Source organism: Poecilia mexicana, unplaced genomic scaffold (assembly GCF_051168715.1).
Source record: "Poecilia mexicana isolate PSO_F unplaced genomic scaffold, ASM5116871v1 scaffold_10, whole genome shotgun sequence".
Taxonomy (NCBI): domain Eukaryota; kingdom Metazoa; phylum Chordata; class Actinopteri; order Cyprinodontiformes; family Poeciliidae; genus Poecilia; species Poecilia mexicana.
Window position 1 is genome coordinate 11,812,469 of NW_028263379.1, and position 22,993 is coordinate 11,835,461.

General features: G+C 38.7%; 1 protein-coding gene across 1 annotated transcript; it reads left to right on the plus strand.

Moving 5' to 3' along the window:
* Positions 1 to 865: 865 nt before the first annotated feature.
* Positions 866 to 21,109, plus strand: xkrx (XK related X-linked). Its single transcript, XM_015006057.2, has 3 exons — positions 866 to 1,673; positions 15,829 to 16,082; positions 17,724 to 21,109. The coding sequence occupies exons 1-3, from the start codon at positions 1,324 to 1,326 to the stop codon at positions 18,530 to 18,532; spliced, it is 1,413 nt and encodes a 470-aa protein (XP_014861543.2). The 5' UTR covers positions 866 to 1,323; the 3' UTR covers positions 18,533 to 21,109.
* Positions 21,110 to 22,993: the final 1,884 nt, after the last annotated feature.

The window sequence follows — 22,993 nt, forward strand, 5'->3', positions numbered from 1 at the left end:
GCTAGACTAAATAAAACTCACGTATTATGTGAATATTGTAAGTAGCTCCGCTCTCTGGACACCTCGTTTCACACAGCTTACGAAACAGTTTTCCAACATTCACAGGAACAGGTCTGATTTCAGACCAGATTTCATTAGAATCAACACGTCATCTGTGTAAAATGAAACTCAAAATGAGTGGATAGCCCATTAATTCCAACCGGAAACGGGATCTACATCCATTCACCAACGTTATGCTTTAAAATTATTACAAATTTACTCAAAAGAGAGGCCCAGTAAGAAACAAGAAACATTTACAGCTCAATTAAAGAGTTCAGATCAGGTTTAGTAGAAGTTTATACTCTGTTTCAAACCTTTAAAACACAAAGTGTCCGCTCCTTAACAGTTCGCCGGAGAACAACGTGGGTTAAAGTGATGACGGTCGCTGAGAGAGGAGTTTCCCGTTTAAATAGCTTGCAAAGCTTGTGCATTTGGACGGGTATAGACAATGGATGAATGAATGGTCGACCTATCTGAGAAATATAATCTGGAAAGAGAAATTAGTGTTCAGACCTTTAACAGTTGACCTTTAATCAACTATTTAAGGTCCTCCTAAGAACGGATGTTGCGTATTAAATGTGTTTTTGATCTGTGTTTTTGTGTCTGTCCCTATCAAATAAACATAAATAAACAAATAAATGGAAAATAATAAAATGAGGCAACCAAAAAATGGCGGTAGCACTTGGCAAACAACTTGGACCCCTCTCTCGAAAGTAAGGATGTGTTACGCCGGTCTTAAATGATGCTGACCCAGCGTCTGGGGTCGATTTGTGTTTTATTTTGAAAGGAGGTCGTATTTCCGTTCTGCCTCCGCCATTACGGTTGACTTGACGCAGCAGATGAATTAACAGTAACAACACGCAGCCCAGCTTGAGCAGCAACAATGCGGTGTGAGAAACACCCACAACCCGGTGGGCTGGGGCTCTTTCTGTGTCTCTGTGGGTCACTGTCACCGGCGTGGAAGTTTCTGTGGATTTAGCCCGACTGTACGCGTCGTGGGCTGAACTTTTTTGAACTACTAACGCTGCCCATACGGAGAGAGATCTGATCAGGCAGAAGAGGCGTTTTCCCCGCTTTCTTCGACGGTATATCAAACCCTGCTGAGGGCGGACTGCTTGTGAGTCAGCCGAACCGTGGAGCGGAACACAATGAGACACCTGCAATGATCGACTGGGTGGAAAGTTGGGAGCGACGGCGCATTAAAGGGATATGCCGCAAAAAGTGATGTTTTTGCTGCGGAGTTCAATTTATCTGTGATTTTTTGCTGCTGAAACTGATACTGACATGTGTGAGGTGGCCATGGAGGAGCAGGGCAGCGAGATCACGGACATGGAGCGGTGCTCCTCTCGGGAGGAGTACGGGGTCATCGTGGAGTCCGCCCGCCGCCGGGTGAACCCCCCACTCAGCGTGGTGTGGACAACCATGCTCTACTGCGCAGAGTTAATCACCGCCTGCATTCTCTGCAAAAGTTACCACAGGACGAACGATGTGTTCTGGATGAGCTTAACCATCGTCTTCATGCTGGTTCCCGCTGTGCTCATCCAGCTGACCCTGACCTTCATCCACAGGGACGTGGGTCGGGACCGGCCCCTGGTCCTGCTCCTGCACCTCCTGCAGCTTGGACCGCTCATCAGGTGGGAAACAGGGCGGTTCATTAAAACACTGAACCTGATGGATCTGCTGGTTGTTCTGGGTTTTAAACTTTAGTCTTTAGCCCAAAGACCCACTAATCTCTTACTAATTTATTCTGACAATAATCGATTAATCGGATGAAAAATTGGTTTATTCTGCAGATTTTCCATTTAATCACTAAAGCAAATAAACAAATAATCATTAAAAAAATTCAAAAATATTGTATTGATTCCCAAAGTGAAATAACATTTTAAAAAAGTATTTCAGCTTTTCCATTGTTAATCAGCTACTTCCTGTTGTAAACCACCCTGTTGCTATGGTTTCACGTCATGGCAAAATAGCAAAGTATGAAAAATGTTGACAAAAATCTGGCCAATTACACAGAATACAAAACAAGAAGGAACGGTTCCCAACAAAAAGTTTAATTTCTCCCCAGAAAGACAGGAAGAAAACTTTGAAAAAGAAAAAAAAAGAAGTAAAATATCAATGAAAGTGTAGATCTACTCCAGCGTGCTGCCACTCTGAACGACGTAATTCTAGAATAATGCAAACATTGAACATGTATCTGCTGGTTATCCTGGTTTTTAAGCTTTGAACAACAAACTTGCATTAGTCTCCCAGAGAGTCACTAATCTGAGCTGAGGAAGTTTGAGAAACAACATAAAACAGCCAAACCAGATTTTAAAATAACAGGAATTTACTCTTCAAAACCCCCCTTAAAGTATGTGTACAATGTACATGAATGTGGGACTGCAACTAACACTTTCCTGACAACTAATCAATTAATTGGATTTAAAAAAAACAAGCACATTCTGCAAATTTTTCATTTAACCACTTAAGCCTTCATTTACAAGTTTATAGTTGTATTAAGATACAAATAAACAATAATTTATATGCAAAACTTTGAACATGCATATGTTGGTTAATCTGTTCATTTTTTTAACTTTTTGAATAACAAACGTGAATTAGTTGCCCAAAGAGTCACTTATCTTATTTCTATATCACTATATGATATTTCAAACTTCCTATAGCTCAGGAAATTTGGAAAAATAACCACAATAAATCATGTATAGAAAAATAGAGTAGGGCTACAACTAACAGTTATTTTAGTAATCAATTATTCTGACGACTAATCAATTAATCGGATAAAGAAAATTGTCACAAGTCTTTTTTATGGAATGGTAGAGATATATTTAAATATGCAAATGAACATATAATCAAATATATAACCACCTTTTTGTGTCTGTATACTCCAGTTGACAATTAACTACTAAGTTGGTTGATTGTTTCAATCAATTCATTATGATTAACTCAATTAATTGTTTCATAAAATGATTAATTGTTTCATAAATGATTAAAAATGTTAAATATAATGTTTTTTTGTTTGTTTGTTTGTTGTTGTTTTTTCCTTCCAAACAACCAGGAACCAGGAAAAGATTCAAAATAATTTGAACAGACCAGAATAACCACATTGACTCAAATAAACCAGAAAACAGGAATGACGTGTTCACGGTTTAGCCTCAAACTGAATCTGTGCTGGTTTCCTGATTAGATGAGCTGTTGAGGGCTTTTGAGTTGCTTTGCTTTGTTTTGTTGATTTGAAGTTTTCATCATGATTGGATGTTTCCAAAAAATATTTGCAAAGAAAATTTAAAAGCATTTACGAGGGTCCATGTAAAGTGTCTGGTGAAAGTATTTGAATTTCAACACACGTCACAAACCTCAATGTGCTTTTTTTTCTCTTTTTTTGAGATGTAGGTGACAGAAAAACACAGATTAGTGCCTAAATATGAATTGAAAATAAAGAAAGCCACAGCTTGAATTTGCTGACAGGACAAATTTTAGTCATTCATTCCAAGAAAATGTCAACAAGAAACCCATACAAAGTAATATCTTCAGTTTGCCATAGATCGTGTAGAGGATACAGCAAATGTGTGGAAAAATGTGCCATATTAAAGCATATTCATGTGTTAAAAGGCATAGTCAAAGCTCAGGTCTAAATTCAGTTCACTTAAAAATACTTTATTCATCTCAAAGATAAATTAAATGTTGTAACCCATTCACGTATCTTTAAGTTGTGGATTGTGATACTGTGATCTCCAGAAGCAGTCAAGCTTGCAACGAATCAGAAGATGCCTCTGACCCAAGCAAAGCTTCAACACGTTTGGTCAGCTGGTTTTACCTCTGTATTCACTGTACAATGGCCGCTGGAAAAGCCAAGAGTTTTGTTGTTGACTTACCATTCAGAAACCCCTTTCTGCATTCTTGTTGGTTGTGCAGGAGCCTCTAATTATGCTTTTCAAAGATGTATGGTTGTATAATTGTGCATCTGTTTGCAGCCATTTTCTCTTGTGAGTGTAAACGTTGAGTGTGGGGCATGGGTAGCAGCAGCTTATCTGGATTTAAAGTTGACAACAAGCCTTAAAACAGAACTGACCAGACTAAAATCTCATTATCTAAGAATAATTTTGTGAAAAAAATGTCAAGAACATGATTTGTACTGCTCTGTTCAAGGAAGCACAATGGATCACCTTTAAAAATTGGTTTAATGAGGTAAAATGTAGCACATGCTAGTTAATCCTCAGACTGCTAATACTGCTGCTAGTAATTTTAGCAGCATTGCTACATTTCCTTCAGTAAATTGAGAGTTTGAGGGAGCGTCCTGTTGTCCGCACTGGACAGCTTCCACTTTCCATTAGCGTATCATGGAGGTTAATGGGAGACGAGTGGATATGGAGAACATTACGGCCCTGCAGGGTCATCTTAAAGACCTGACAGGATGCTGCTGAAGTTGTTTTTTAATGATCCATCATCATAATAACTTCCTCTGAGCCATTGTTCCTGCAGCAGATAACAGACCAGATGGGCTGTGGAGGCTCTGAAAACAAACCTGCAACAACACCGAGCATCCTGAAATTAAGAAACTGATGGGGTTAACCGTTCATCATGGTCTGAATTAAAGGCTGTTCAGCCTCTTTTTTGTCAGACTAACCTACATAGCTCCCCTGTGTCCCAACTGTCCTTCATGTGTACGACCCACATATTTCTGTCCAAACATTTGGGAATTAGAGCCAAAACTGTCATGTCGAGAGAATTCAGAGGCTTAATATTTTTACATAATTAAAACTGTAAAAATGCATTTATTGAGACATTTATCCTTTTTATTTCTTCAGTAATATACTAAAACTCGAGATGAAAAATATATTGGGACCAACATTGATATCGGCTGATGAATAAAACTGGGCCAATAAGAACAACACATTTATTTTCATCTGTTTTGTGCATGTGGAGGCAAGTGAACAAACAAAATTATCTAAAGGGCCTCAAATGGCCCCCGAGCCACACGTTGGACATCCTTGATATAGACAGCTGTCTGGATCGGGTCAGCTGTTTGTCGATACTAAAGTTACATGATTTAAGGTTTTGTTGAACAACGTTCTCTGGAGTAATAAAAATAAGACCGAAATGATTAATCGTGATTAATCGATTATTGAAATAATCGTTAAGCCTGTCGCAGTAAGCAATAAATCACTTAACTGCATGGTCAATTAAAATGATATCAATAATTTCCAATTGCATGATTGCTTCTCTTATGTCTCTTTCTCTTTCTATCAAAAACTGGATGACAATAGTCTTCATTAGTCTCAACTTTTTAAGGATAATTTCGTTTACAGACTTCAGTGTCCGTTTTGTTTGTTGTTTCTGTTTTATTTGTTTTAAATATTTAAACTGTTTTCTGGTTACAGTCTTAAATATTAGAAATATAAGTTTATTGATCTTTGAGATGGTGCAGTTGCATTATTATGCCATTACCATTACATTACTTCGCATTAGTCTCAAAACAACATTATAGTTGTTTATCACAAAAACTTCTGGGATAATTTATCAGCCAGCAAAATTTGTTATTGTGACAGGCCTGATAATCGTCAACAGATTTAGTATAACTCTAAAACAGGCCATTTGCTGAAAGAACAATTGACTCGGAGCAGTAATTAGCACAAAACTGTAAAAAAAATTATACGTTTTGAATTTAAGATGAAAAAACTTCTTTGTAAATATTTTCCACCTAGAACTCCTCAAGTGGCAAAGTTTTAGCTTCACCTGGTTCAAATTCTGTAAAAAATAGTTAAGTCTGTCCTAATTTGACAGCTAAATGACCCGTTATTATTCGGTGTTGATGTTAAATCAAGCAGAAAAGCCTGAGCTTTTCACATGTTGATGTAAAAGATTTTCTTTAGCTGCAGATGCATCATTTGCTACAAGTGGCTAAACGTACTGAATTTCAGTCAATAAAATGTTTATTTTTCCCTATTTAAAAAGGAATTAATTTGTTCATTTGGATTTTAATGCATTTCTAGTATTGTAGAAAAAAAAGGCATAAGTTTCCAAATGAAAAACCTGGTGAGTGTGTCAATATTTTTGTCTGATTAATCATCAGAATAATCTACAGAATACTCGATTACTAAAATAATCGTTAGCTGTTTGCATAAATAAAAAATATTTTTACTGTAACCATTTAACTGTTCACTCATCTTTAGTTTATATAAGCATGTATGATATTAAACATATTGTCTGTTGAGACTTTTATGCTCATAGTTTTGTTTTCTGGGAGCTTCAGATCTGAATTTGGTTCTGGAAAACGTTTCTTCTCTTCGGTCTGTTTTACGTTTGCTGGTTTTGGTCCAGTTTCAGTGACGTCTCAGCTGTTTCACACACACATTTCATTCGAATGCTGCCTGTCATGAGACAAAAAGCTTTACATTTTTCACATTTTGTGACATTACAGTTACAAACCTCGATGTACTTTGCTTGGATTTTGTGACATAGACGGACTTAAAGTCTCAAACATCTTGAAATTTCATGGTTTGTTCAGATTGTATTTTGCAATCCAAACCCGTTTTGTAATTTCTTCCTCCTTGCAATCTGTCTAAACAAACCAGACTTGCTCGTTCCTTTTCCTTGTTTTACTTCCTTGAACTCTAACATCTAGGAGTGACAAGTGGGATGTTTTGCATTTTCTACACTTTTAGTTTCTAGTGCAATTATCCTGGCACTCTTGAAATAAGATAAATCCAACTGTTGGAGGTTGTTTTAAAGTAATTATTCATTAATATTGGTTAGGAGTCAAGATGTTGCCATTAACACATATAAAAATGTCTTTGTTACAAGTGGAATAAAATTCCAGTGGATCTGGTACTTTTTAAATTCAATATTAAGGAATTACTGACTTAAAAAAACCTACATGTTGCTAAAAGTCATGTGTAACTTAGTTTTGTCTTATTTCAAGTGTACTAAAGTATTTTCACTAGAAACTACTTCAAAAGCAGAAAATATTACCAAGTATTTTGGTCTAGTTTTTAGTGCCAAGATGTTAGTACACTCGAAATAAGACGAACAAGACATTCTCCTCTTGTTATACATGATCTGCCAGTGGAAATATTATATTTCCATAAATACTAAGGAATTATTTACTTAAAACAAGCTCCTATAGTTTGCTGAAAAGTTTCTTGTAACTTAGTTTTGTTTTATTTTGGTTGCAGTAAGATATTTGCACTAGAAGCTAGAGAAAAACTTAAGATTTGTTGTTTTTGCAGAGCTGCGTGCGCTCTGGCCGTGGGTCGAACTTTCCGGCTCATCCACTTTTGGGAACATCCACAGCTGTTATTAATCATCTCATACTTGGGGAATGTTTTTCCAGTGGCATCCAAATGTTTTGAAGGTAACCTTTTTAAACCGTTCCAAACTAAAACTGCAGAAACGGCCGCTCTTCTGCGATAAGAACGTACGCTGCTTTCTCTGAATGCCCACATGCATGAAACTTTCAGGTCAGCAAACTGCCACCGCTTCTGCTTTTTCAGGGTTTGCACTTGCTGCTGATCAGCCAACGTGGTGCTTTTATTTCAGAAATGTAGCAGCTGCTTACTCACTGAATTTCTGTGTAAATGGTAGTAGTAAAGGGCAGAGTTTTTCCTTCTGCATTTTATTCCTGTTTTTATTTTTCAGTTTGGAGCGGATCAGATCATGGGTTGTCATTTGTCTGAGGTTGTGTTTGCCTAATAGCATGATACAGTAATGTTCACATGATTTTCATGCTGAGTCATGATTTAGCATAAGTTAGTCACAAAGATCAAGGTTTCTGTCAAACCATTCCTGCAGATTAAAGTCTGAAAAGTCCTCCTATGTGGAGCAAAGAGCAACACAGATGTGCCCCTCCCACACGTGTTGCTGTGCTGCCACATCTTTGCCTCGGTTACAAAAACATCTGGCCTCTTGAAAAGAGAGGATGATGGTGTGGAAGCTAAAGCAGTTCCTTCAAGCTAATATTGACTTGTTTTACTTCAAAACTCTTTGAAATTCTGGATAATGCAGTGCTCGTTTGTGAAATGAATGTTACATTTTTACCTTTTTTTTCCACATAAAATCTTAAAAACCACCGTATCTCCTAGAATATATTCACCCTTTTTTCATTGTTCTGCTTGACATGTCACCGGGTCATATAATCACCATGACCCCACTCATGTTTAATAATTTGTAAATGAACATGACTTGTTTTATGTGTTTTTCCTCTTTATGGTGCGACTCATAATCTGGAGCAACTTTTAGTCCAGAAAATACGGTAAATGTATTCCTACAACCACCTTTCACTGTACACCTGGAAGTATTTTGGATTGAATTTATTGCACTTTTTAAGCCCAAAATAGCTGTTACTCTGAAAACATGAACATTTTCCACAGATTCTCAATTTGATTTAGCTTCAGACTTTGACTAGGCCATTCAAACACATGAGTATACTTTCATCTAAGACCATTCTTTTGCAGCTATGGTTGTCTGCTAAGGTGAACTTCTACCCCATTCTCAAGTGTTTGTCTCTTACTGATGGACAGCATCCCCCACAGCATGATGCTTCCACCACCATGTCTTAAGCTAGGTTCACACAGGAAGTCTTGATGCTCAATTTTTTTTCTTGATGTTTGTTGATACTACTGAATGATGTGACCACAATTAGAGGTCTGTGTCGTTTTTTGACTCAAAAGCGACTCCAAAATGCACAGAAGAAGAACTTTGACGCCACAGCGGCGCATTTTTTCCAGAAGTAATAATGAATGGAGACATTTATGGATCGATTTTAATGTTTATTCACCAATCAGCCGAAAGTATTGTCACAAAATCATAACGAGACAAACAAAGCTGGTAAACGAAAGCACAACGTTTTAAAAACTGCCGTTTCTGTAGGGTCGCACAATAAACCAATAACTTTAGCTGCTCAACCAATGACACATATGGCAACAAAACAGCAAAATGTTTGAAATTCTTCATAATACAGAATTGTTTGTGAAATTAATGTTAAATTTTAAAAAAAATCATACAAATCTAAAAAAACATCTATTCATCCCTCTTGAGTACTGCATTTTCCAGACCAACTATTTGTAGCTCAACACAGCCTAGACATGTATACTTACTTTTCTTTTTCATATTCATATTTTATTTCTTTCTTTTTGTGTCATTGCATCAAAACATTCTATTATCCTGCAAACTTCTATACTGGCGATGGCGATAAAAGTGATTCTGATTTAAACTTTCACAACCAGCTAAACAAGTTGATTGGTGGAATCCACTGACTCTCTCACTCTCTGGTTACCTAGCAACTCGCTCACTCTTTGGTTACCTAGCAACGACCTGCTGAGTAACTGACACAGTAGCAGTTTATGGTTCCAGCACTTTGCCTTACAGCTGCTTTAAAGTAAAGTAAAAAAACGGCGTGGTCAGTCCAGGTCACTGACCTTTTAGTTTGACAGTATTTCCGATATTTAAAACAAAAAACGACTCAGTAATTGTCTATGGACTGATACTAACTTTACTATTAACAAGCTGGGAAAAGAGGCTTGTGAGAGCCATGATTCACACGTTGTTTTTTATTTTTATTTCATTGTATATGGGGAAAATAAAACGATTTGGGTGTCACATTCGCCTGCTGTGTGAACTTAACCATACGTATATGCTAGCGTTGCATTTTGTCAACACGCAGCGAATCAAACTGAGCTCCTCCAAAATGATCAGAAACCTCTTGGCTGATTCTTTGATTAAATTTCACAAGACTTTATTTAGCTGTATCAGAGTACACAGGACTGAAAGCTGAATTTTCTGCCTTTAAAAACAAAATCGAAGTGATTAGATCAGCTTAGCATGTTTTGTTTGCTCGTTTATAAAACTGCATCTGATCTTTCTCCATGCTTGGTTAGAATACTGCAAAACTGCTTTATTTTTTTAGCTGTTTATGTTTTGCTATGACAGAAGACGGTCATGTAATCGAAGTGGCATTACCAGTTTCTGCGGCTGGAAGACTCACATAGGAAGACGAAGGTGGAGACTTTTGTTCAATTCAAATCTGCTCCACTTTCTGAACTTTGGTTTGTCAACAGATTCATTTACATCGATACAGTGAATTTACGGGGCTGTTGGGCGTAGTCGTTTTTACGAGGGAAAGAGTTCGACCTGTGAGTTGAATTTACACTTCATTGTTTTATTTTTAAGGAGCTCTGCTTTGCTCTGTTAGTCATCTGAGCTTGGAAAGGGAGAAATGTGAGTTTGGACTTTGTGAAAACAAGCAGAAATATTTCCTGACTGTGTTTTTTGATTGATAATATCCATTTGAGGGAAAACGGGGGCTGCAGACTTACGGTTCCCACTGGAGCCGGGCCAGAGACGGTTCGGCCCAAAGTTCACAATCATTCATTAACACGTTGGAGATAAAGCTGCATGGACCTCCTGACGGCTGCAGCTTTTAGCTGCGTTTGCGGCTATTTATGGCGTCTGCTGCAGCTGCGCTTTTAGCATGCACGGCTGCGGCTTTTAGCATGCACGGCTGCGGCTTTTAGCATGCACGGCTGCGGCTTTTAGCATGCACGGCTGCGGCTTTTAGCATGCACGGCTGCGCTTTTAGCATGCACGGCTGCGCTTTTAGCATGCACGGCTGCGCTTTTAGCATGCACGGCTGCGGCTTTTAGCATGCACGGCTGCGGCTTTTAGCATGCACGGCTGCGGCTTTTAGCATGCACGGCTGCGCTTTTAGCATGCACGGCTGCGCTTTTAGCATGCACGGCTGCGGCTTTTAGCATGCACGGCTGCGGCTTTTAGCATGCACGGCTGCAGCGTCTGCAGCTGAATGTTTATTGATTATTAAAACATCTGGAGCTGCACATGAGCAGCTCATCAAGATTTATCAAGATTCAAATCATTCTTCCTGCACCAGATTGGCAGACATTAACCTCTTCGTGTTTACACTGGTTACTGATTACTGATCAAATTGAAACTTGATACAAACAGAATAAAATCAGGCTGACGGTTGATCATTCATCCATCCATTTTATAATCCAACCACTGACCCATCCATCCATCCATCCATCCGTCTGACCAACCAACCAAAAAAACAAAAAATACAATTTGTTTTTGTATTTTTTCTTTAGATTTTTAAAGTCCATGACTCTTATATTCAGACTTTATTTCTGTATGATTTATTCTTGATAAGTGAACGTCTGAGAATATGAGTCTGGAAAAATGTGTGCGTCTAAAATCCAGCACAGGTGCATCTGCTGGGTGTGCACTCTTCCTCTTTCCTGCGCTCCTCTTCCCTCTTTCCATGAGCGCCTTGTCCGATTTTAAAACCGCTCCAACACAAAGCAGCGTGCGTTCCATCTGTGCTGCTCTGCTCCATGTGAGCACAGCTTTCAGTTCAGGAAACCCGTGTTGAGATAACAGTGCGCTGCGATCTGCCCCTTATGCTCGATAAAATCGCCTCTGCTGCGGTCGGGGCCGTGATGGGAGGCTTCCTGTGTGACTCTGGGATGGTGCAACCCCTGACTCCTTGTGGCTGCGCAGACAAACACACCATATCTGCTCTCAAACGAGGAATTTCAGCTCATAATGTTTACAGATAATAACCGGACACAGCTATACGTTATACAGCATAAGCCTTTGGGGGAACCAAGATGGCGTCCAGTGGGAATTTAAATGAAAAGCGTACGACTTTATTGTTGTTCTGAAGTCGGCGCTTGTGGGTGGATCCTGCCCTGACTTGTTCTCTTTTTTTTTTTTTTTCTTTTTTTTTTTTGAGTAAATTACATCTTGAGACATAATTACACACTGAGCTCAAGCTTGTCTCAGCATGCACAGTTTGTCATCCGAGTGCCAGTGAGCCTGATGGTGAAATCTGAGGAGAACAGAAACACGATGATCCTGCTGCTCTGCAAAAAATACGAAAAGTATTTTTGGTCTAGTTTCTACTGCAAGTATCTTAGCACACTTGAAATAAGACAAATGAATTTACAAGTAACTTTACAGAAAGAATTAGGAGCTTGTTTTAAGTTAATAATTCCTTAATATTGAAGAAAATGTAGTTATAAGTGAAATAATCTGCCACTGGAACAAGACATTTCTTTCTATATGAGAAGTTAAAATGTACAACCTGAGCATTAAGACTAAAAATACTTGGTAATGTTTTGTGTTTTTGCAGTTTAGAGCAGCTGAAATAAAACTGCTGTTTCCTCTAACATCAGAGGACATTTGTTGTGTTTGAGCTTCTTCTTCTCTGGTCTGTTTCAGTCACAGATGGGAACAGACTGCATGTGAAAAGTTGCAAATGAAGAGCAGCGGCCCACGTTTCTGTTTATAAATCGATTCAGCGGCGCTTTAAAAATCAGCACATTTATTCTGACTAATCCACTCGTCTGCTGCGTCGCCTTCGCCGCGTCGCCCTCGCCGCGTCGCCCTCGCCGCGTCGCCTTCGCCGCGTCGCCTTCGCCGCGTCGCCTTCGCCGCGTCGCCTTCGCCGCGTCGCCTTCGCCCCTGCGCCGCGTCGCCCCTGCGCCGCGTTGCCCCTGCGCTGCGTCGCCCTTGCCCCTGCGCCGCGTCGCCTTCGCCGCGTCGCCTTCGCCACGTCGCCCTTGCCCCTGCGCCGCGTCGCCTTCGCCCCTGCGCCGCGTCGCCCTCGCAGTCCTGCACATTTCCGCTCTAAGAATATAAAAATGGACAGCCTGCTGGGTTTCTGGTTTTGGTTTTAGTCCAGTGGAAACGTCTGGAAAACCAAATAAGGAAGGAAAATATTTGTAATTCCACATGTTGTCGTTCCTTTCTTCCTGCCTTCCTCTCGCCTCTGTTCATTTCTTTTTCTCTTTTCCTTCCTTCATTTCTTACATGCATCTTTCTTTCTCTGTACCTGACTGAGTTTTTCTCCCTGATGTTTTAAAAATGTTTTTTGTTCTGTTATTGATGGATTGTTAGTTTTTAACTCTAAATGTGAAAGTTTCTTAGAACGTAAAACTCTGCATATTAATTGAAATATTAATGTGCTAAAATAAAAAATTATTTCTTTTGTGCTTTTTTTGCTCCTTTTTTCCCCACTTGTTCTTTCATTTGTTCTTTTGTATTTTTTACTTTTTTTGCTTTTTTCCACTCTTTTGCTCTCTAGTTTTTCTTTCCTTCTTTCTTTGTGACGTTTTTACTCTTTTTCACTAATTTTTTCCACTATCTTGCTCTCTTTTTTCCTCTTTTGCACTTTCTTTCATTTGCTCTTTTTTACTCTTTCACACGTTTCATTCACTTGTTTTTTGCGTTTTTTTTGTGCTTTTGCTCTTGTTTTTACTCTTTTTGGTAATTTTTCTCCATTCTTTTGCTCCTCCTTTGCTCTGCTCTTTTTCTTTTTACGCTCTCTTTTCTCCACTCTTTCCTTGAACTCCTGTCTTCCTCTGCCTCTCCTCCAGCACACCTCACTACTGTCTCCCTGTAGGAATATCTGACATAAATTCATGGCTAGGTTTTGTTGAATCCCAGGGAATAATGGTATTCTTGCAGTTGGAAGGTTTCTGTTTCCTCCTCTGCTGTGTGTCGATGTTCCCCTGAGCAAGGCTCTTGTGCTAAATCTGACCACCAGTCCATGTATGAATGTGTCTGTGAGCTGATTGAAGACTGTTCCACTGTAAAATACTTTTGAGAAATTGGTCTGCCTGGTCTGTTTTTTCTCCTTTTTTGGTTGTCGATTCCGTAAAACTCTTGATCCATATTTCTGCTTGCAGCTGGTTTAGTTTGATTTATCTTCCTGCTTGCAGCCGGTTTAGTTTGATTTATCTTCCTGCTTGCAGCCGGTTTAGTTTGATTTATCTTCCTGCTTGCAGCCGGTTTAGTTTCGGCTCTGAGCGTCTGTAAACTGTGTGTAAAGATTCTTGGTGACGTTGCTGAAGCAACAGCGTCTGGCGGTGCATTCCTGCACAGCGATGTGAGATTTAGTGCTGCAGGGAGGATCTGCAGAGCTGCTGAGGTCATGAGCTGAAAACACAATTCTCAGTAGTTTAAGTTTATTTAACTCGCTTGTTCTTTCTGTTTTATGGCGCTTTAATGCTGCAGGCTGAAAACCTGCTTCTGACACAATATGAGATTTAATACGTTCTTTTTTATCTCTTTTATTCAACCTTTTTCCTCCTCTTGTACAGGAGCACATATTTGTTTAAAACCAGTTTTTCTGTCATTATGAGCGGCACCCACCCCAGAGGCCAAACAGAGAGCATTTACCTTGCAAACGTTCAGGCAGCCACACCCAGACGTTCTCAGTTTATCCTCCAGCTGCCCTCTGCTGGAGCGTTCACTGGAAAAGTTTGGTTTAGTTTGGCCAAGATTTACAAAGAAAGGCCTCTTTGTTATGACAAATGTGTGTCTTAATTTCCTATACAGAAAAATCTGTAGCCACTGTTTGAGTACAGAGTAACCTTTAGTTGGCAGATATTCTACTTTCTTTTAACAAATATATTGTTAAATATATTTGCATCAGGCTGCAATGCATCAGGGTTCTTAACATAATTGAAAATGCCTTGATTTCAAGGTTTGGAAAGTATTTTATTTCTATGTAAAATCCTTAAAACTGGACAGTTTTGTGATAAAGTGCAATCTAACATTTGATTAAACACAAAATTTGGAAAACATTTAAAGTTGAAAGCAGATATTTTAAATTTTTTTCTTCCTGTTTCTAGTTAAATCAGACTAAACTTTTATTGTTTTAGGTTAACTACAATTACCAAAATTATTTATATTTGCTAAATGCTAGGAATATTTTTAGAGATTTTTTTGTATATTGTGTTTAATCATTTAATTTGAGCAGGGAGGTTATTTATTTATTTAACACGATTTGTTTTGATTGTTTCAATGCAGTGAATATTTATTATTCCAAGTGACTTAAAGATTTATTGATCTGTGTAACTGAATTGAAGGTTGGCTTTTGTTTTATACGTTATTGAAATTTGTTGTGAAATTAGTGGGAGAGACGTATCAAAACATAATTTTGTTAGATTTTATTTTATCTTGTCGCTGCTGTAAAATGCAGACACCATCACAAGATATTAATAACTGTGACAAATTATATCCCAAACATTTGCATATAATCTAGAAACTGCCTGATGAAGCTGCAACCGAACAACACAGTGAAAGTGTAACAGATTTTCAGAAACAAAAAAGCAAAAGCAGAACTGAGCTGACCTACTTGAACAGCTAAAGCTGGTGTTTACTCAAGCACTGCAAAAACAAAGTCTTTACCAAGTGTTTTCGTCTAGTTTCTAGTGCGAAATAAGAGAAGCGTGCTAATTTTCAGCAAGGTTTAGGAGCTTGTTTTAAGTGAATAATTCCTTAATATTGATTTTTTTATTTAAAAAAATATAAATTTCACAGGATTATTTTGCTTTTATTGTGGAAAAATCTTATTCAGCTATTTTTCACCAATATTAAGGAATTATTTACTTAAACAAGCTCCTGTAGATTGCTAAAAAATTACTTCTTTTGTCTTATTTCAACTGTACTTGGATATTTGCATTAGAAACCAGACCAAATACACGTGGTGAGATTTTTTTTTGCTATGAAAGAACTTTACAAAAAGCTCGACTGAACTTCAAAATAAAATATCAATTATTTATAATTCTCTAAAAACTCAACTTCTTAAAAAATCAACAGTTTTGAATTGGCTAACTGCATTTTTATCACATACCCTTGAAGAAGTTGAGCTTTGTTTGTAGATACAAGTTTGGCTGTAGAAACCGTCCTGTAACTTTTAACATGATGTCGCCCCCTGCTGGTGCTCAGGCGTTACTGCACCCTGACCTCCCGATGCCTCTCATTGTTCAGGTGTTTCGAGGCGCTGGTGGTCTACTTCAAGGCAGGCCAAAACGAGGAGCCTTACGTCACCCTGTCCAGGAAAACCAACCTGGAGAAGGGCCGGGAGATAGAGCTGGAAATCGGGCAGACGGAGCGGACGCTGGCCACGCACCGGAACGCCTTCAAACGCACTGCCGTCATCCAGGCCTTCCTGGGCTCCACGCCTCAGCTGACGCTCCAGCTGTACGCCAACATCCAGGAGAAGTACACCCTGTCTGTCAGACGTAAGAAATGCTGGTTTATATCCTCCCTAAGTGCTTTCTCTTTTTGCAAAAATTACATTTTGAGTCTTAAATGTGGATTTTGGGACATTTTGAGTCTCTGTTTTTTTTTTTTTTTTTAGTGTTTAAGAAAAATACGTTGGTATTAAATACGTTAAGCACAAATCTTAACTTTAATCTAATATTGTATGTAGTTTTTGTTTTTCTCGCGGGTCTTTACTGTTACGTAAAACACTTCCACTGTATGGAAGGCCATATGAGCCATAAATCGCCACTTTTACCAAACTTTCTAGCTAAAAAGTCACACAAAAAAATGCCAGTTTATAATTTAAGACACCAAAATACTACAAAAGTACATTAAAAACACGAAAATGATTGAACACTGTTTTTCATTCAAAGTGGCGTTCAGTTACTAGAATAAACACTGTAATTTTCGCCATTCAGAAGGTAGTCTTACAACAGCGTAAAAAACAAGGTTTTGAAGGAATTGTTGCGGTATTTTACAGAATCCTAAGTCGGAAAACTGTTTTTAATGTGGCTTTTTAGCCAGATGTGTGGTAAAAGTGTCGATTTGTGACCACATGGTCATACAAATAGTATTAAATTTGTGTTGGGGAAACCTGCAGAAGCCCTACAAGTTTATGTCTGTTTTTATTTACATTAGGCTGCAAGACTGAGTTTTGTGAAGTTGCTGATATTAGTGCATGTTCTGATTCATTCACAGTTTGTAAACATAAACTTTGTTGCTTGAAACAGCCTTTTGGGAGAGGCCTCGCTTTGGCCTGAAGGTGGCGCCAGAGCAGGAGTTAACATCCATCATAATGAAACGCATGAGAATTATTTGATTACGTAGTTATCGGTGTGAACGTGTACAGAAGGGTTGGATGGACAGGTGGAACCAACCCAACATTCACACCAATAAACACATTTAAATCCTACTTCCACGCCTCTATTCAACCCTAATTAAACCCTCGTTCAACCCTGCAGTCAGAACAGGACTGTGTTTTTGGTTTTCTGAGGTCAGGTGGTTTGTTTCCTGTACTTGGTGACTAATGCCCTGCTGGGAACCAGACACACCTGTGTTTATATGAGGCTGATTGAGGTCGGCCAGCTTCTGATAAGATCTGAACCAGGTCAGGCGGAGCTGGACGCTGCTCCAGAGGAAAGTCGGGGGAAGACGAGTCAATTTCAACCAAAAGACATTTAACCTCAGAGTTTCTGTTGGGCCAGTGAGGCTGGAAAACCTCACTGGAAGGTTTCCACTGGTTTCCACCTGGAAGACCTCACCTGGTTCAGGAACGTTTTAAGGTCTGGAAAAGCTGGAACGCTTTGGGAAAAAGTTTCTGCTTCCAGACTCCTTTGACCAGCGTCTGTCCTTCCTCTCTTCCATTTGTCCTTCTTTCTTTAATCCATCCATCCATCCATCCATCCATCCATCTCTCTCTCTCTCTCTCTCTCTCTCTCTCCTGGTTTCCATATTTAGTTTCATATTTGCTATAATCCGATTAAAAAAAAAATCTGTAATTTCATGCGTGCATCTGTGTGTGTGTGTGTGCGTGTGCGCGTGTGCGTGTGTGTGTGTGTGTGTGTTATACTCCAGCTTATCCTGCTCCGGTCGTGTTAAGCTCTCTCTCCTCTCTGCAGTGGCGTTGATGATCATCACCCTGGTCTCCATCACCTACGGCGCTCTGGTCTGCAGCGTCCTCGCCATCCAGATCACCTACGACTCCATCAAGGTGCGACTGCGGCCCGCCGCCTACCTGTGCATGGTGCTGTGGCGGGCCCTGGAGATCACCACCCGGGTCACGACCCTGGTCCTGTTCAGCACCGCCCTGACCCACTGGGTCATCCTGGTGGGCGGGCTCAACCTGCTCTTCTTCTTCTTCCTGCCGTGGGTGGAGTTCTGGGTGCAGAAAGGCTCGCTGGCCGAGGGCGTGGAGAAGAACTTCTCCAAGCTGGGCACGGCCGTGGTGCTGTGCATGTTCACGCTGCTGTACGCCTGCATCAACGTGTTCTGCTGGTCGGCCGTGGAGCTGGACCTGGCCCACCAGGAGCTCATCAACCGGAAGCAGAGCTGGCGCCGCTTGGTGTTCTACTACTCCGGCCGCTTCCTGGAGAACCTCGTCCTCATCACGCTCTGGTACTTCTTCAAGTCGGACTTCTTCGAGTACGTGTGCGCGCTGCTGGTGGTGGTGCAGCTGCTGATCGGCTACTGCCTGGCCGTTCTCTTCATGATGCTCTTCTACCAGTTCTGCCACCCGTGCAGGAGCCTCTTCAAGTACAACGTCCACGACTGCCTGCACTGCGTCTGCTGCCGGCCCCGGCCCGCGAGCCGGCGGGGCAGCATGCCGCCTTCCTACTCCACCGCCGCCACCATGCTTAAGGAGGAGCCACTGGAGCTGCTGGACCCTCAGAACTGCCTTCCTCCAGACGAGCGGGAGTCTTTAGCCTGACGGGAAACACACCAAAAACGGGAGGAATGCTGGGAAAAACGAGGCGCTTAGGCAAATCACGCTGGAAAAAATCAAGTATTTTTGGTCAATTTCGAGTGAAAATAACTTACTACACTTGAAATAAGACAAAACTTACTAACATATAAGATCAACTTCTTAAAGGTATTAGTTTTCTAACGCCAATTCAAAATTATGTTGCAATTTTTAGATGTTGAATTATTGAAGATTATTGTTGAAGTTCAGCCACGCTTCTTGTAAACAAGTTTGTTCACTGCAAAAACCAAGTCGCACCAAGTATTTTTGGTCCAGTTTCTAATGCAAATATCTTAGTACGCCTGAAATAAGACAAAAATAACTGAAAAATAACTTTCCAGCAAGATACTGGGGCTTGTTTTAAGTTAATAATTCCTTAATATTGATGAAAAAAGTCCTGGTTCCCACTGGAAGATTATTTTCACTTATGATTTTTTTTTTCATGTTTTATAAATGAAATAATCTGCCAGTGGAACCAGAACTTTTTCATCAATATTAAAGAACTATTGATTTAAAACAAGCTCCTAATTCTTGCTGAAATTTAGCTGTCTTATTTTAAGTTGACTAAAATATTTGGACCTGAAGCTACACTGCAAAAACACAAAATCTTACCAAGTACTTTTGATCTATTTTCTAGTGCGAATGTCTTAGTACACTAAAAATAAGACAAAACTGGCTTGCTTGTATGTTTTCAGCAAGATTTAGGAGTTTGTCTTTAGTAAATAAATCCTCAATATTGATGAAAAGAGTGCTTTTTCCAATGGCAAAATATTTCACTTATAATAAAGCAATTTTTCTGCAACTAAAAGGCTTGTTTCTGCCACTGCACTGCAAAAACACAAAATCTTACCGAGTATTTTGGTCTAATTTTTAGTGAAAATAACTTCCTTTACCTGGAATAAGACAAAACTAACATTTAAGAACTCGATTTCTATAAGATAAAGTTTCAAGATATTGATTTATGAGAGAATTATAAATAAGTGAATAATACTGAAGTTCAGCCTTGCAAAACCAAAATCATGCCAAATATATTTGGTCTAGTTTCTAGTGCGTACACTGCAGTGCACATGAAATAAGACAAAACTAACTTACAAGTAATTTTTCGGCATCATATAGGAGCTTATTTTAAGCGAATCCTCTCCAAACTTGTTGTACTGTGGATCATAATTACTGAGACAAAGTTTGTTTTTGAGTAAAAAGTCACTGGAGATTTCTGACCCCACTTCACTATGACAGTAAAATACAACAAAATTAAATATTAAATAAATAACATAGTTGGTAAAAGAAAAACATTTTTCTGTACCAAAAATATATTATTTATCAGATATAAATTTGTGCTTACTTAAACCAAGGACTTTTATTTAAGTCAATAATTCCTTAATATTGTTTTTTATTTTAAGTACTGGTTCCAATTTTTCATATTTCATAATATTTTTCATCAATATTAAGGATTTATTTGCTCAAACCAAGCTCCTATTGCTGAAAAGTTACTTTAATTTAGTTTTATCTTATTTTAAATGTACTAAAATATTTACAGAAAATCTTACCAAGTATTTTTGGTCCAGTTTCTAGTGCAAATATCTGAAGTCATTTGAAATAAGACAAAACAAACTTACAAGAAACTTTTCAGCAAGAAATAGAAGTTTGTTTGAGTAAATAATTCCTTAATATTGATGATAAAAAGCTGGTTCAACTGTCAGATTATTTCACTAAGACATTTTATCACGTTATAAGTGAAATAATCTGCTTTTCATCAATATTTAAAAGTTATTTACTTAAAACAACCTACTAACTTACTGAAAAGTTTATTGTAATTTAGTTTTATTTTATTTCATCTGTTATAAGACATTTGCAGTAGAAAAAGGACCAAAAATATTTGGTAAGAGTTTCTGTTTTTGCAGTGTATGAACTTTCCCAGATCATGATTACGCCACCAAAGAATGTCGCACTTGAAGATATGCGGCGATGCTCAAAAGCAGGTGAGCGCAGCGCTGAGCCAGGTGTGTGTGTGTGTGTGTGTGTGTGTGTGTGTGTGTCCGTCCGTGTGTGTGTGTGTGTGTGTGTGTGTGTGTGTCCGTGTCCGTGCCCGTGTGTGTGTGAAGTGGCCAAGACACTGACCCAGCACAGTTTCAGTTTACCTCAGGGTTTCAAAGCTCCCTGTTTGCACACGTCTTGCATCTGCACTGATCAGACTTGAACGCAGCATGGCAGAAAATGTTACAAAGCTTTGACTGGTTTCCTCTCAGCTGCTGTCTGTTCTTCACAGCTCACTGCCTTTAAATGGGGGGAAAAAACAGAAAGTTGGACACGTTGTTCTGCTGAGAAACTGAAAGGACGGTGAATATTTGTGTGTGGCCTCTGTAACAGAAGTTATCCAGAATTAACCTAATTATTGTGTAAAATTAAGAGATGGACACTAAATGAGCTTGTAATTATGCTTTGATACTATGCATGTTTTTATTTTTTTAAGTTGTCTAGTTTGTCATTCAGTGCCTTGACTACTACTGTACTACTTGAACATTGAATAAAGTGGAAAAAAAAGTTTTCTGACTTGCAGGTGGATTTAACATAATAAAAATGGCATCATTTGAAAGGTATTACAGAAATGTAACATTAGTCGATACAATCATGTTGGATACTGAAAATCGCCACATGGAGAGTAACTCAAATGACTTGCTAATAGTACATTTTATTTAATGGCACTTTATTTGTAGAAATCTCAGTGCTACAATAAATCAATTAAAACGGCATAAAACAAAGACCATAAAACAGATTTAAACATTAAGCGAATACAAGAAACATTAAAGAAGCTGTTTTTAAACCTACTTAATCATAGTTATAGAAAGTCACTTGGAAAGAAAAAGTACAAAAAGTGAACAAAATTTAAAAAAAAAAACAGCATTTTTACTAAAGAAATAGCAACTTATTTAAAATATGTACATATAATGTACAGTTTATGCACTTTATATTTGGTTGGGGCTCCTTTTTCATTAAATGCTGCATTACTGCAACATGGCATTGTGTGGCTCTACTGCGGTGTTAAGGAAGCCAAACTGTCTTTAATGAGGGTATCCACACATCCCTTAAGTTTTAAATTCATGTACCTAAAATTATATCCTTATGTCTCAAATTCGTTTTTCTTAAAAAAGGTATGTTGGCCTTATATATTTAATCACAGGGCTTAAATTTTGAGACGGCAGGACTATTTAGCCAAGCCAACTATAAGCACTTTCAAAATTGCAAAACTGACCAAAATGCTGAACAGACATCATATAAAACATCACTTTAAAGTTGTAATACCCAAATTTTGATTATAGTCTTTTTTTTCTCGTGATTTTTTTTTTGTCAAACGTTTGAATCGCTTCTGCTTTGCTTTCTGCTACTCCAGGCGGTTGAGGCTACCGCTGCTAATATACCTTTGCGAGCCGTAGACATTCATATCTGTGTTGCTAACTAGCAAAGGTTTATTAGTAGCTAGTTAGCTAACAAGGGTATCTTAGCAGCTAGTTCCCAGTCACCATTGTTTCTGGTTGCTGCCGTGGAAACAGACGGAGAAAAACTAGCTAGCTAACTAAGTAGCTAGCTTGTTTGCGTCCATCATAGTTTAAGTGCAGATTTATCACCAGCTGGCTTGACAACGTTCGCCTCCGCCACTGGCTCACTTCTGTTGCTAACCCAAACGATGCTACATTAGCTCGGTGCTATGGGGCTAAGACTCTTACATTCTTTCGTGATAAAAGTCTTAAATGGGTCTGATGTTTGTCATCTTTGCACACGCCATGTTTTCATAAATTGGGGTTTATGGAGGTAAGTTTGCTGAAGCAGGTGTGTTTGGTACAGGTAGAAAACCCGCTGGAGAATAAAATCAGCCTCTCCATAAAGCTTATCAGCAGAAGGAAGCTTGACGTGCATTTCCCGGTAGACATCTTTTATACACTCTGGACTTTGTTGTCCTCTGTCTTTAGATTCTGGGATTCTGATTTCTAGAGCAATAAAATAAATTATCTGGAAACAGAAGTTGTTTCTGGTTTCCTTTATAAAAAAAAAAAAAGAGCGGTAAATTTCCGCTAAAAAAAACTTGGGGAATTTTGAGATCTCAGAATTCTGAGTTGTTTTTCTAGCAAATATTAGACATTTGGAGCTCAGAAATGTCCTTGTTTCTGGAAATTTTCTGAGATTAACATCAAGACGCCATGGGATTTTTTTCACGCACATTTTTGACTTTTGGAGCTCAGAAATTTCTTAGTTGTTTTTCTAGATATTTTCTGAGTTTAATCTTAAAATCTCAAAAGGAGTCTTTTTTTGGTTTGTTTTGTTTTTTGTCGTAAATGTGGCCTTAATGTACCGTTCGGAAGTAACTAGAAGGAATGTGAAAATTGCACCGCATCCTGCAACACAATCCCCTCTTTTTTATACTTTTTCCTTCCA